The sequence below is a fragment of the Mesoplodon densirostris genome, chromosome 18, assembly GCF_025265405.1.
Source record: "Mesoplodon densirostris isolate mMesDen1 chromosome 18, mMesDen1 primary haplotype, whole genome shotgun sequence".
In the NCBI taxonomy this organism is placed as follows: Eukaryota; Metazoa; Chordata; class Mammalia; order Artiodactyla; family Ziphiidae; genus Mesoplodon; species Mesoplodon densirostris.
In genome coordinates, this window is record NC_082678.1 from 37,255,122 (window position 1) to 37,268,980 (window position 13,859).

Genomic DNA, 13,859 nt, shown 5'->3' on the forward strand with positions numbered 1-13,859 from the left:
CCAGATTCTGTTTCCCCCTTCCAGAGCTAGAGAGTGAATTTTACTTCTCTCCTAAGTTCCAGTTTGGCCAAGTTGCTGGAATCCAAAGTGAAAATGTTATTAAGGAAAGTTAGAGAATTGTGTTTATGTATGAGGTGAAATAAAAATAAAACTTAAAAAAAAATACAGTTTAGGGTGCTGCGCCGGCTTGCTGTGCAGAGCTCACCTACTTTCTGTTCTTTATTCTAAAATAAGTTTACACCCGAGCCCAAGTTTGCCAAGTAGCACAGTCTTGATAGGTTTTATTCGCCACACCTCGACCTGAGAGAAGGCTCTGCCACCCCAGAGCCCTGTGCCACCTGCGGCCTTTCCCACAGTCATTCATTAGCGCCTCATATTTCGGGGCACAGGGCTGGATGGTGTCCGAGGCTGCAAAGCCATCTATTTCACCTGTCTGGCCGCCGACTCAATTCCTTCCGCAGTAACCCTGCGAGCATGCTGCAGGCTCACGAACCCCTAGAGAGACAAGGAAAGCCTGTCCTTCTAGGACCCCGTTCCAGCTGTGGACAGCCTTCCCCGTGAAAAGTTCCATCCTGTGCCGAAATCCGTCTCGTGTTCCTTTCCATCCGTCATCGCTCCTTTGCTCTCTCTTAGGGTCCAGACGAGTCCCGCTGATCTCCCTCCCAGCATCCTCTTGGGATCTCTCAGCCTTTTCTTCCTCAGACTGGAAATCCCCAGCAGCGTCTTCAGCTTCCTTCATCTGGCTTGTTACAAAGCTCAGAAGTGCAGGCAGAGCAAACCGGCACTTCCTTGTCCTAGGTACTACCTTTCTCACAATACAGCCTATTGAATCAGCTGTTTTGGCCTCAACACCACAGATTCTGCAGCTCACTGAAACCAGAACCCTGATGTCTTTTTATCTTTGCTGCCATTTAGCCACATCTCCGCTCTCATCTTTTACTGCAGAAAAATTTTCTGGACCCAAGAAAAAGGACTGATGCTTATTTATCTAAACTTCAGCTTGCTGTTTCACCTACCGTTCCAACCTCTTAAAAATGACTAGTACTCTAGTCACTTAAGAATCTGACTAATTATGATCATGACATGATGTTAGGCTTTGGAGTCTAAAATGCTTGATTCCATCTGGAAATTTTCTACCCAAGGGGCTTGGAGGCTGGTTCAGACTTTGCACGAGGGTTTCAAACCATACACACATCCTGGGCCCAACCCACAATGTCTCCTGCAGCCCAGCGGGGAGAGGACAGCGACAAGAAGTCTGGTTCACGTCTCCGCCGCGTGAATCACGCGTGACAAGCTACATGTGTCTCTGGACAGGACTCCTATGTTGAAAGACAGTGATGCTCCATCTGCGCCATTTATGATGCTTCTTGTGTCTTTTCCATCAATAGTACATCAGTCAGTTGCTTGTCAGAGACGCTCAGCTGCTGACAGGTCCTCATAACCTGACTAAGATAAACTGCCAAGAGGTGCTTGCACTGGAATACAAAACACACAAACCAGTTAGAAGCTGGAGGGGCCGGGCTAACCCAGACCTCTCACCACCATCACATGTAGCAGGAAAGGAGTGGGGCACATAGACTGTGCGCCTCTAACTCACTGCCTGAAACTGCAGACAAAGATGACACCTTCTAGGAGGCAGTGGGGACAAAGGAGGTTTTCCTTTGCCTGTTGTTTGGGGCAACAGTTTAGATCCAGCTGGTACAGGTAAAACCAAGGGAAAACCGAGACAGGCTCTTTATTTTAGTCCTAAATTATATTTCTTTCTTCCTCGCCTTCAGAAAGCTGTTAATAGCGATGGCTAACGTTCCTTGAGGTACTGTGCTAAGTGCTTCTTAAAGTTTATCTCACTTAATAAGAGAGAATTATTTAATAATGAGATAATAAGATTATCTCATTTAAGCCCCCCAGGGGGATAGGTCTTATCCCCATCTTACACACATGTTCAGAGTCTGCAGTGTAGTCCCTTCACCGCTATTAGACTTCCGGGGCGCGGTGTCGGAGGCAGGGGCAGGGGTGGCAGGACCCTCACATATCTCGGCCTGTAACACCTCTGGGGAGAGGACCTGTGCTGGACCTTGTATCATAGCACACACAGCTTAGGTTACTGGAGGGCCTGCCTGAACCCTGTCATTTTACAGGTGAAATCAGCTGTGAATGTGGCTTCTTGTACAATGGGACATTCAACCTGCCACCCAGTTCCCGAGGTGTGTAATTAACAGTGTAAAAGAAAGGGGAAGAATTCAGTGGGTGCTATAATTTTCTTCCTTGGCAAGACAAAAAATAGCTACCTGCTCTCGGCTGGGTAGTGCTTTCTCCTGTGGAATCAGGAGTTTTGTGAGTATGTCTTGTCCCTGCTTGATGCCCTGGACTCCGTGAAATCAGCAGAGGCACCGATGTACTCTCCTGCCCCCGTGAAAGTCGAGCACGGCTAAGTGCCAGGCTGTCTCATGGGGAGCAGGAAGAAACACCTCAAGGCTGGACGTGGAGTTGGGGGTATGCAAAGTTGCCAGCATCCAATTTAGTTCCTATTTTTATTGGGCCAACTAGTTCCCCAGTTGCCAACTTTGGGGATTACCTGTCGCCCTCCCCACAGCTTCATCTGTGACCTTTTAAATTAAAATGGGAAATTGGTGTAGTTCTAAAAATGACACGGCATTTTGGGAGGGTAAACCCAAAAGAGAGGACTAACTGAAGTCAAGGAGAAGAAACTACTGTCTGTTTCCCCATGTAGTAAAATCCCCATTTTGTGCAGCTCTTAAACGACGCAGCGAGGGCCCACAGTCTCTCTCCTAGCTCAGCTGCAGTTGGGGGGCCCTTCCCATCCTCACCAGGAGGCTGTCACCCTTCCGCAGCACTGAGAAGGCAAATGCCGGACACGAGCAGTAATGACAAGAGGCCAAACACACGTATGTTCTACCGGAACTTCCAAGTACCTAGAAAGGAAAGGACAGATGGGATCAGACTTGGAAAGGTGTGCTGGAAAACCACTCCCTTCCCCCGAATTTATCTGCCTGATGACTCAGAGCTGCTCTGCGCTGGAAAGAACCGAAAGAACCGTAGGAACACTTCCGCAGAAGTGGAAACTCGACTTCCCTGCCTGCGGGACCTTCCCGCTGCCTTAGGGCTCTGCCCTTGAGGACTCCACAGGACAAAACGGAAGCGTTTTGGGTGGGTTAAACCATCCCTCTGGCTGGTGATTCAGAGGGCCCACTCCTGGGTTGACAGTAAAGAGGCAGAGGAGAAAGCCCCCTCATCTGCACGTCATCGTGGTGTTTCTCAACCTCTGGTATTGCACAACATGTGTGTAAATGTCTAAAGCTTCCACCATACGTGTGAAGGGAGTCTGAAAACAGGTGAAGGCTTAGCGGTGAGGCAGAAAGATAGGCCTTCAGAAGAAAACGGGAAAGGGCTTCTGAAAAGCATCTGAGAACAGGAGGAATGTAGAAAGCAGAGAATCTTGTAACGGGATGACTCGGCTGCTCGGGCAGCTGTCTCCGAGCGCGGCAAGCCCAGATCTGCCTGTTCCCCAGCAGGATGGAAGGAGCGCACAGATACGAGGGCTGGGAACACGCTCGTCCAAGAGCAGACGGCCTGCTGTCAGTTGGTGAGGAGGAGCCGTCCAGGGAAATGACGCTGCATCTGGAGTGTGACTGGACAAACGAGAAATCGCCTGTTTATGTCTCCACCACAAAGCGGCCAAAGACACAGCTGAGGGCTTCATTCCTACAGTTAAGTCTGCAGGGCTTCCCTGGTGGCAGTGGTTAAGAATCCGCCTGCCAATGCCCGGGACACAGGTTCGAGCCCTGGTCTGAGAAGATCCCACATGCCGCGGAGCAACTAAGCCCATGCACCACAACTACTGAGCCTGCGCTCTAGAGCCCGCGAGCCACAACTACTGAAGCCCATGCGCCTAGAGCCCGTGCTCCGCAACAAGAGAAGGCACCGCAATGAGAAGCCCACGCACCGCAACGAAGAGTAGCCCCTGCTCACCGCAACTAGAGAAAGCCCGTGCGCAGCAACAAAGACCCAACACGGCCAAAGATAAATAAAATAAATTTTTAAAAAAGCATTCTGCAAACTGTTGGCAAAAGGAGTGTCCTGGGCACGCGGCGCCACCCCAAGGGCTAGCTCACATGAACCGCCACTTAGGGGTTGCCACAGGGCTCCCACGTTTTGCAGGCTCTGAGGTGGCAATCTACATGAAAAGGCCAGGACTTAAAAAGCAACAAATGCCAGAGCTTTTCTTTCTCCTCACAGAGAATAAAGCAGCAGGTAAGGCTTCAACCGAGCAACAGCAGTGTTCAGGCACGAGCTGTGCCTGTTTGTCAAATGTCCTGGCATTCACGTGACGCGGCCATGTCGCTACGGTTTCTTGACCAAGTCAGGAGAATTCCTTGGGGGCTGCAAGATTACCAGAAATGGCCCATGACTGGGTAAGAAGATGCCTACTCTTCCCATTAAAAATTTCAGCCCCAGTTACAAATCAGGTGTGAAGAAAATCACGTTACATATTTCCAGTCCTGAGGCGCTGACGTGTTTTCAGTGGTGGACGCTGAGGATGAGTGCAGGAATCTCCCCAGTATCTGGAAAACATAGGCTGAAGGGAGAGCATTAAAGCAGATTGTTTCCCACTCAGTCCTGCAAGAAAACCCGTCAACATCCAGCAGTGACACCAACAATTCTTGGGTCTCCAAACTGTCACCAATGAATAAAAAACTTCAGATTTCTTCTTCTCTCTGGATTTACATTTAACTAGGCATAAGCCTCTGGAATTCTACACTGATAAGTTCCTTCTTATGGTGGGTCCCCAGCCCATCAGAATACTCTCTGGATGAAGCCGAGTGCCGGGTGGGACGGGGTGAGTTTCTACAAGAGGCTCCCTTGCTGATCCTTTCAAAGGCTGGCTAGGACTCAAAACGTTCAGCCGCCCGAGGCAGTGAATACTGTAAACGAACAGTCAGTTCTGAATTTGCTTCTTCTTTATCGAGCAGTGGACAACTAACGAACCCAATAATCAGGCAGAGATCTGAGTTAGATACGTTTAGAACTAGAAATTGACCTCAGGGACCGTCTAACTCACTTCCTTCGCGCTTCAATGGAAAAACCACCTCCTCTTACGGGAACTGCTCCCAGTCCAGCCACTCAGAGCCTGGAATGTTTATCCCCAGAAGGAGAGAGCTTTTAAAAAAAGAAATGCAGGGCATCCCTGGTGGCGCAAGTGGTTGAGAGTCCGCCTGCCGATGCAGGGGATGCGGGTTCGTGCCCCGGTCTGGGAGGATCCCATGTGCCGCGGAGCGGCTGGGCCCGTGAGCCATGGCCGCTGAGCCTGTGCGTCCGGAGCCTGCGCGTCCGGAGCCTGTGCTCCGCAACGGGGGAGGCCACAACAGTGAGAGGCCCGCATACCGCAAAAAAAAAAAAAAAAAAAGAAATGCAGGAAAGAGGATACTCAAACCCAGGCTGGACTTGTGTGCACCTTGCCTGGAGGAAGTCTGCTACGGTTTCAGTGAGCTTCTAAGGTGACTGACCCACCTGGATGGTCATCCACTCACAGGGACAGTTTTACTTTATGGCTGCGCCAAGCCTCTTAGCATCCATCACAGTGGTGAACTGTATTATTTACTGTTCCCCGAGTTCGGTGCCTCTCTCGGGAAGAGGATTATACGTTCCTGCCCTATTAGATACAGGCTGACTGTGTGCCCTGCCTTAGCCAGTAAAATGTGAGTAGCCAAGCAGAAACATTAAAAATGGGGGCATACCATGTCCTCTTTTCTTTCTGCTGTGAGATCTGCAATGTTCCAGACAGGGGCTGCTCCATCGACTGGGACCCTGAGTGAAGATGTTTTGGAGCAGAGATGCAATTGACTCTTAATGGAGATGTATAGTGAGTGAGATATAAACTTTGTTTTGAAATTTGGGGGTCACTGTTACCACAGCCTAACTTAGCACCTCCTGACTGACGCACCCCCGTTCCTGGGTGGACCAAAGTTTATCAGAAAGCAACTCAGGTAACAACGTAAGTGTGACTTTAGGATGATTTCCACTACACCTGGAGGGAGTGAGAGTATGAGAAGGTTGCCCTATGGAACAATAACTAGCAGGGCCAAGAGGCAGTGTCTGACTCAACTTTTATCATCTCACAGGACCTCTGAATTAAGCCAACCTCTTTCTGTGTTACTATATACAATGAAACCGTTGAGGTTAATTTGAGGGTGTCTGTAAGCTTTCTACAGCCTCATTTAATTCAAAGTCCAAGCTGAGAGCCAGAATTCTAAGTTAGCATTTTTTTTTTTTTGCGGTACGCGGGCCTCTCACTGTTGTGGCCTCTCCCGTTGCGGAGCACAGGCTCTGGACACGCAGGCTCAGCGGCCATGGCTCACGGGCCCAGCCGCTCCGCGGCACCTGAGATCTTCCCAGACCGGGGCACGAACCCGTGTCCCCTGTATCGGCAGGCAGACTCTCAACCACCGCGCCACCAAGGAAGCCCAGAAGTTAGCGTTTTTATGACGAATAAAGCAACATGATATAATACAGAATGTGAATGATGAAAATTAAGTCACAGTGATCCTGGGAGGAACAAAAACGTCAACAATAACTGAAATATTTCAGAGTCTTTGAGATTTTAACTAACAATGAGATCCCAGAACTAGAGGACAGTTAGGACTCTGCTTGTGCAGGTCAGGGGTTCTGCTGATGTTGGAACTAGGACAAAAAATCTGAAACTAAAAGACATGGGAAAACTCAGAGGCCCTCCCCGTTGAGGGTAATTTAGCTACATAAAAACCAAAAATAAATACTCTAGAAAGAAGATGGAAACACTTCCTCAGGTACAAACAATATCACTTAAGAGTGCCAATTATTAATCTATGAAGTTCACCACGAGAAAATTCTAATCAGCAGCCTCTTTTAAGTAAATACAACCCAAAGTTTTTTTTTTTTTTTTTTTTTTTTTTTTTTTTTGTGGTACGCGGGCTTCTCACTGCTGTGGCCTCTCCCATTGCGGAGCACAGGCTCCGGATGCGCAGGCCCAGCGGCCATGGCGCACGGACGCAGCCGCTCCGCGGCATGTGGGATCCTTCCAAACCGGGGCACGAACCCGCGTCCCCTGCATCGGCAGGCGGACTCCCAACCACTGCGCCACCAGGGAAGCCCCAACCCAAAGTTTTAACTGCAGCCTTCAGCACTGATCACCCCGGCTTACTTCATGCAGAAATGCAGGAGGACGTGCCAGGTTGGCTGCACCATCCTACAGTGTGGAACAGCAAGTAAGTTAACTAGGCAAAGCCACCCATGTACCCAAGAGGCTTTGCCCAGTCACTCACTCACTAAAAATGAGTCAACATGGCCTCAACTCTGAGAAGGTCATCATAAATAAACCAGAATCCAAACACTGAAAAATCCATTCCTTCCTGGTCTTCAGCAAGGCCTGGATTAAATACAAGAGCTGACAGCTTCTTTTTCACCCCTTCCAAGCCAGACACAAAATTTTGGAGACCGCTGCTGCTGTTTAATTTCATTCACAAGATTCCCTTCGCTCGATCCCAGCAGCAGGTACCACTGTCTAATGTAGCTAAACTGGGGGTGGGGAGTGTGGCCCACTGCTGATGTACAGACAGGCGGTGCAGGATGGCCGTTACACATCCCCGCTGCCGGAGGTGACTTAATTTTCTGCACCTCAGTTTTCGGCACAATGCATATCTTTCCGGGCTTTTGGTGAGAATTATCAATACATGAAAGTAATTCGGAGTCTGATAAGAGTCTGATCTGTTACTTTACAAATCTACCTACCTTCAGCTCCAGTGGGCAAAACTAAGGTCCAAGTAAACTGCCTGAATTCAGCAGTTTAGCCTTCACGAACACTTCATGACAACAATTTTGACAGATCATTTCTATGAGATGAATCTGGACATGTGGAAGGACCTCAAAATACATTTTGGTTTTTGCTTGTAAGCAAGAGATAATGTAACAAGGTGACGGTGTCAGTGCTTTTTGGGGGAGGGGTGGGAAAGTACCTCTAGTATCAAACGACAGGAAGGCAAAAGTTGACTGTGCTGTTAGACCTGAGAAAAGAGCCTCTCTGCATCATTGCTGGTTCTACACATCGCTACCAGGTAGAGCTAACAGGTCATGTTTATATTATAACTACTCATATTCTAATTTTACTAAGTTGGGTCCAATGCTTTTCAAAAGCCCAGGAAATACTCAAGAGCTGCTCACCAGCTTTCACAGAGATTCATGAAAACATTTTGTCCTACGGGAATCCTGTGGAGATAATCCCCACCTCTAGGTCCCTACCTGGTAAACACGCCTCCCACTGGGTGATGAGATTAAGGTGACGGACTGGCGATCAACGAGGTCCAAGGCCTGGACGGCTGATGAGCCAAAGACAAACTTCAGCCTGGGGAGCAGAGAAGCTTCAGATCAGATGGCTGGACTCAAGCCACCTCTGCGACTTGACCCAAAGGATCACCATCGGCAGTTTTTGAAAATTCAGTTCATTTTAATTTGGGAAAAAAAAAAAGGTGATAATACAGCAAAACCCCATGTAATCAATCCCCCAGAATAAATGTTAACATGACCCCATGTAACCAACCCCCCAGAATAAATGTTAACGTGTTGTTTGGATAAAGAAGTCCTCTTTATACTTCACAGTCCTTCCAATTCGTCCCAACTTCCTTTATCCCCAAGGCAACCACATGCATTTGATGGTTTCCTTCCTATTAATGTTTTTATATTTTATAATACACAGTACATATGTGTGTGTGCATACATATATATACACACATACATATATACATATGGTATCGTTTTATAAGTTTTAAAACATAAAAGGTATATGGTAGGCTTTTTTGGCAACTTTTTTTTCCCACTCAGTGTACTTTTGAGAATAATGCATGTATATATTTGTGTGTATATATATATATTTTTTTAACTTTTGAATAATATTCTATGTACATAATACATTTTATGTTTTAAAAACTCTATTTTTTTTAAAGTACTCTATTGATGGACATTCTGAATGTTTCCATTTGACACTATTATAAATAATACTCAGTTATCCCCGTATATGCCCCTTGGTGCACATATATGAGAGTCCTTCCTGGTTATGTAAGTGAAAGCGGAACTGCTGGGTCTTAGGATATGTGCAGTTTTCAGTTTTAATGGGCGCTGCCAACAGCTTCCCACCGCGGAAACAGTGCTCCCCCCAGCGCCATATGAGAGTTCTGTTTCCTTCTCATCCTCACCAACACCTGTATCATCAGGCCTTTTCATGTTTGACCATCTGGTGGGTGTTAAATTTGTTCTTTATGGATCAGTAATAAAGGCTATCCAGCTGTTAAATGATGTACCAGAAAAAATGTGATATGTGGGAAAATTCTTACAATACGTAAGGTGAGAAAGGTCGGGCGCTGTATTTTATATCTAGAAACTCTCCATCATGTTAAAAATTTTTTTCTTAAGAAAATCTACAATTACCTCAAAATAAAACATTACGTTGAAAAAAAAAAAGAAGGCAATAAACCAAATTGTAACAGTGATTATCACTGGCTGGTATGATTATTGATGCTTTTGATGTTTTATTTTCCAAGGACTTTATTTATTTATTTATTTATTTATTACAAGTATGGGTTATTTTTATAAACCGTAAGATAAAATGGCTGGGCTGAACTAAAACTAAAAAGTTAATGTTTTAAAGAACCCATATGATTTGACACAAAATAAGAAGACAGCACTAAGGCTTTAAAATTAAAACCTTCAACTTCTTCATTTTCTAACAAAGTCTGTTACTATAACAAACTGTTAGAATGGGAAAAGCGTTTAAAATTAAATATAGGATGATTGTCTATGGGCAAAGAAAACTAAAGACAAAATCTGGTAATAACTTTATCAATCAGAGATAATTCCAATTAACTTTAAAAATGGATCTAATAAGAATTTTTTTAACCTGCCTTGTCTACTTTATAACATATTGTGAATATCTCAATGCACTTTTAACCACTTAAAATGGTTATAAAGATTCCATTGTAAAGATCAATTACTTTTATTTTCCCCAAACTCTATTTTTTGGATAATTAGAGTTTATTAAATTTAATTTGAATAATTAGATTGTTTCAAGGTGTTTTTTTTTTTGCTACCATAAACAATAGTGGATGAATGTGCTCACTGTAAAGTCTTTAAACATCCATGATTAATTCCCTGAGATACAGTCTTATAAGTGGAACTTCTGGGTCAAAGAATATGTATATTTTAAAGCTCCTGTTCCCAGTTGCCAGTTTACCTTCCAAGTTACACTCCTACCATCAGGATATCAGTTATCCTTTTCTCCATGTTCTTGCCAACATCTGGAAGATTCTTATCAACATCTTTTCTGTGATACCCAGGTTTTATAGATGGGAAGTTATTTAATTATTTTAATTTGTATTTTTATGATCACTAGTAAAATTTAGCTTTTGGTAACTTGAATTCTTTTATTATTTGCCTATTTTCTTTGTTTTAAATGTAGTAATTTTTTTAATAATGTAAAACCTTTGTAAAAAATTTAAGAAATAGAGAAAAAGTTAAAGCCCTTTTCTAAACTGCACCTCCTTCCTCCCCGCTAAGATAACCTCTGGTATAAGTTTTTAAATATAAATGTATATTTATATATGTATAAATATATATTTATATGTATAAATATAAATGTTTATGTGCAGTTAAATGTTTAGTTATTCCTAGGTAGCTTTCACTTTTTTCTTGCTATTGAGAATGTAATTAATGTTTGAACTTTGTGTATGAAGGAAAATAATTATTAGTTTCTGTATTTTAAAAAAATACTTTATTCTCTTGGTGTTTAAAAAGTAGTTATGTCCCCTACAAATAATGACAATTGTCTCTCCTTGCAAATAGGCGTACGGCTGACTCTTGAACAATACAGGGATTAGGGGCACTGACCCTCTGAGCAGCTGAAAATCTGCGTATAACTTTAAGCAGCTCTCCATATCTATGGTTTAACCAGCCTCACATGGTATAGCACTACAGTATGTATTTACTGAAAAAATCACAAGTGGACACACATAGTTCAAACTCGTGTTGTTCAAGGATCAAGTGTACTTCTCATTATTTCATGTGTTCGTGTAACAGCTACAACTTTTAGAGCAATGTTAAAGTGGCAATTAGGACAATAAGGGAATGCCTTGTACTGTCAAATACAGTGTTGGTTATTCACTTGAGACAGATTTTTAATCATGTAAAGAAAATATTGTTCCTAGTTTAGTAAGAATATTTTTTAAAAATCAAGAGTTGATGCTGAAAGAATTTGGCCTTTAAAAACACATTAATGGGGCCTCCCTGGTGGCGCAAGTGGTTGAGAGTCCGCCTGCCGATGCAGGGGATACGGGTTCGTGCCCCGGTCTGGGAGGATCCCATATGCCGCAGAGCGGCTGGGCCCGTGAGCCATGGCCGCTGAGCCTGCGCGTCCGGAGCCTGCGCGTCCGGAGCCTGTGCTCCGCAACGGGGGAGGCCACAACAGTGAGAGGCCCGCATACCGCAAAAAAAAAAAAAAAAAAAAAAAAACACATTAATGATTAAAACAAAAAAACCCAAATACAACAGGATATATACTTACGATAATAGATGCTCATCAGGAACTGTAAAACAGGAATGGAAAGAAAGTTAATTGTGTTAAACCAGTGACCATAGACAAAAACATCTTAAAAAGACCATAAACAGGGACTTCCCTGGTGGCGCAGTGGTTAAGAATCCTCCTGCCAATGCAGGGGACACGGGTTCAAGCCCTGGTCCGGGAAGATCCCACATGCCACAGAGCAACTAAGCCCATGCGCCACAACTACTCAGCCTGTGCTCTAAAGCCCGCGAGCCACAACGAGTGAAACCTGCGCACCGCAACAAAGACCCAACACAGCCAAGATAAATAATTTTATCGAAAAAAGAGAAAAGACTATAGCCAAAAAGACTTTTGGTAAGATGGTGGATTGAACGTGGGCATCAAATTTTACTACTTCCCAATATTCTGCTAAACAATAATAAAAGGATTTTTTTAAAAAGCATAAATTCCCTAGGATGAGGACAGGGAGAAACACAGCTGGAAAATAATTAACAAGACCTGAGAATACTGAATCCTAAGAGAGCAATGGGAGAGCCGAGTGTAAATCAGAGCCTGACTTACCCTTCAGAATCTAGTACCCCCTCCTGCTAAAAAAACCCCTCAGAAACTGGTGGCACCAGATGGCTCTGGAGTGGGAAGGAAGCAGGGGGGCTAAAATAAGACTCTTTGAAAGAAAGTTTAAGAAGCTAGAAGGTAGCAGAATAATGCTTTCAGATGTCTGAAGAAATGGTATTTCCAACATATAATTCAATACCTAGCCAAACTATCAATTAAGTGTGAGGATAGGAAAAGAACTTTTTCAGGCATGTAAAGCCTTAAAAAGTACATCTCGTGCTCATCTTCAGGAAGGTACTAGAGTATGTGCTCTATAAAATAAGGTAGTAAACTGAGAAAAAGAAAATTGTAGGGTGAACTAAATATAAGGCTCAACTTAGGTAAAGGGAATTCCCCAGACAATAATGGTGAAGGGAGATCTCAGGAGACAGCCAGCCCATAGGAGAGCACACCTGAAGGCTCTAGGAGAGACTCCTGCAGGAACATGAAATTGATAAAACATCTCATTCACCTGAACATCTTGAGTAGAGATTTAGAACACTGGTAAAAGAGTTTGAGGTTGAATTAGGGATACATAAAAAAGTAAACACAAGTATGACAGTTTTGAGAGAAAGCAGAAAGTTACAGGAAAGGAAACGTAATCCTAGCTTCCTGCATGGCTCAGCTGTGACTCAATTTTACATCGTCACACAAGTGTAAACTCAGTATTGACCTAAAGAAATTATCGTTGAAGGGTGGGGGTCAGGAAGAGTGTACGACTATCTAGAACAAAGATTTTTAAATAGCAGAAAACGGTTCTGCTGAAAATAAACGTGAGTCAGTGGTAGTGGTCGCTCTGAGTCTTGAGCATCAGGGGCACCCGCAGGCCCCCTTCAAGACTCTCAGTGTATGGATTAATCCATTCAGACACAGAGCCCATTTCGGGCAACCACTGTTTGAGCTGACAACAGACTGGCTTTCCCCCCACCCCTTCTGGGATCAGAACATGTTTGAATACCTGGCTGGCCTAATCTTTTAAGCACATATACTGCTTTAGTTTTAACTGAAATGAGAAAAGTTGGCTTCCTTTTCTCAATTCTTTAAAAACAGTAACTCAAGATAAATCCTTTTCAAAGTGCGGTCTTTTTCAAATAAAAGCCATCCAAGTGAACCAGCAGGGGCAGTTCTGAGGTCTAATCTATTTATTCAATGACCATTCGGACGCTGGTTGAGCAGTTCTCATGCAGATGCACTTCGATCAGGACCCTCTCAATACCGGGGTGTGCTGCGAACGCCCAGGGATGCGGGAGCCTGGTCACAGAGCATCCTCTGCTGGTCAAAGGAAAACAGGTACAGCCACAGCGTCCAGAACCGCCCCCGCCCACCCCAAGTCGCTGCGTCTGCAGCCGGGTTTGCGGCCCTGCAATATTCGCTCGTTGGACAGGATGTAGGAGAGGATTCGTTTAGAGCGAACATAGATTTTGAGACGGAAGGGCTACTGACGAGGTCAGTAGAAACCTTCCTCGTAGGGGCCAGCCGCCCCGCCCCGGTACCCCGGGTTTCCGCCCCCGCCGGCGCCGCCGCATAAGCCTCCAGCCCGTACTCGGCGAACCGTCCCGCGCCGCCGCCGCCATCTCGCTCAGCAGCTCCTCCACCACTGCCGGCAGCGTGAGGGTCCCCGCCGCCACCGCCATGACCGATCCCGCGATAGTCAGGGCGTGGC

The 13,859-nt window shown here is 45.1% G+C and overlaps 1 protein-coding gene across 1 annotated transcript; it reads right to left on the reverse strand.

Annotated features, from left to right (window-relative positions):
• Positions 1-253: 253 nt before the first annotated feature.
• On the reverse strand, positions 254-13,843 carry ZSWIM7 (zinc finger SWIM-type containing 7). Its single transcript, XM_060081334.1, has 5 exons — positions 13,740-13,843; positions 11,603-11,624; positions 8,293-8,395; positions 2,829-2,933; positions 254-1,475 (listed from the first exon to the last, which is right to left on the reverse strand). Exons 1-5 carry the CDS (start codon positions 13,828-13,830, stop codon positions 1,356-1,358), a joined length of 441 nt encoding a protein of 146 aa, XP_059937317.1. The 5' UTR covers positions 13,831-13,843; the 3' UTR covers positions 254-1,355.
• Positions 13,844-13,859: the final 16 nt, after the last annotated feature.

Excerpts from the sequence above, each read along its gene's own strand:
- ZSWIM7 (XM_060081334.1), bottom strand. The coding sequence starts at position 13,830 with ATGGCGGTGGCGGCGGGGACCCTCACGCTGCCGGCAGTGGTGGAGGAG. Across the intron at positions 11,625-13,739 it reads GGCGCGGGACGGTTCGCCGA|TTCCTGATGAGCATCTATTA; the intron begins GTACGGGCTGGA and ends CCTGTTTTACAG. Across the intron at positions 1,476-2,828 it reads GGAAGGGTGACAGCCTCCTG|TGCAAGCACCTCTTGGCAGT; the intron begins GTGAGGATGGGA and ends TTTGTATTCCAG.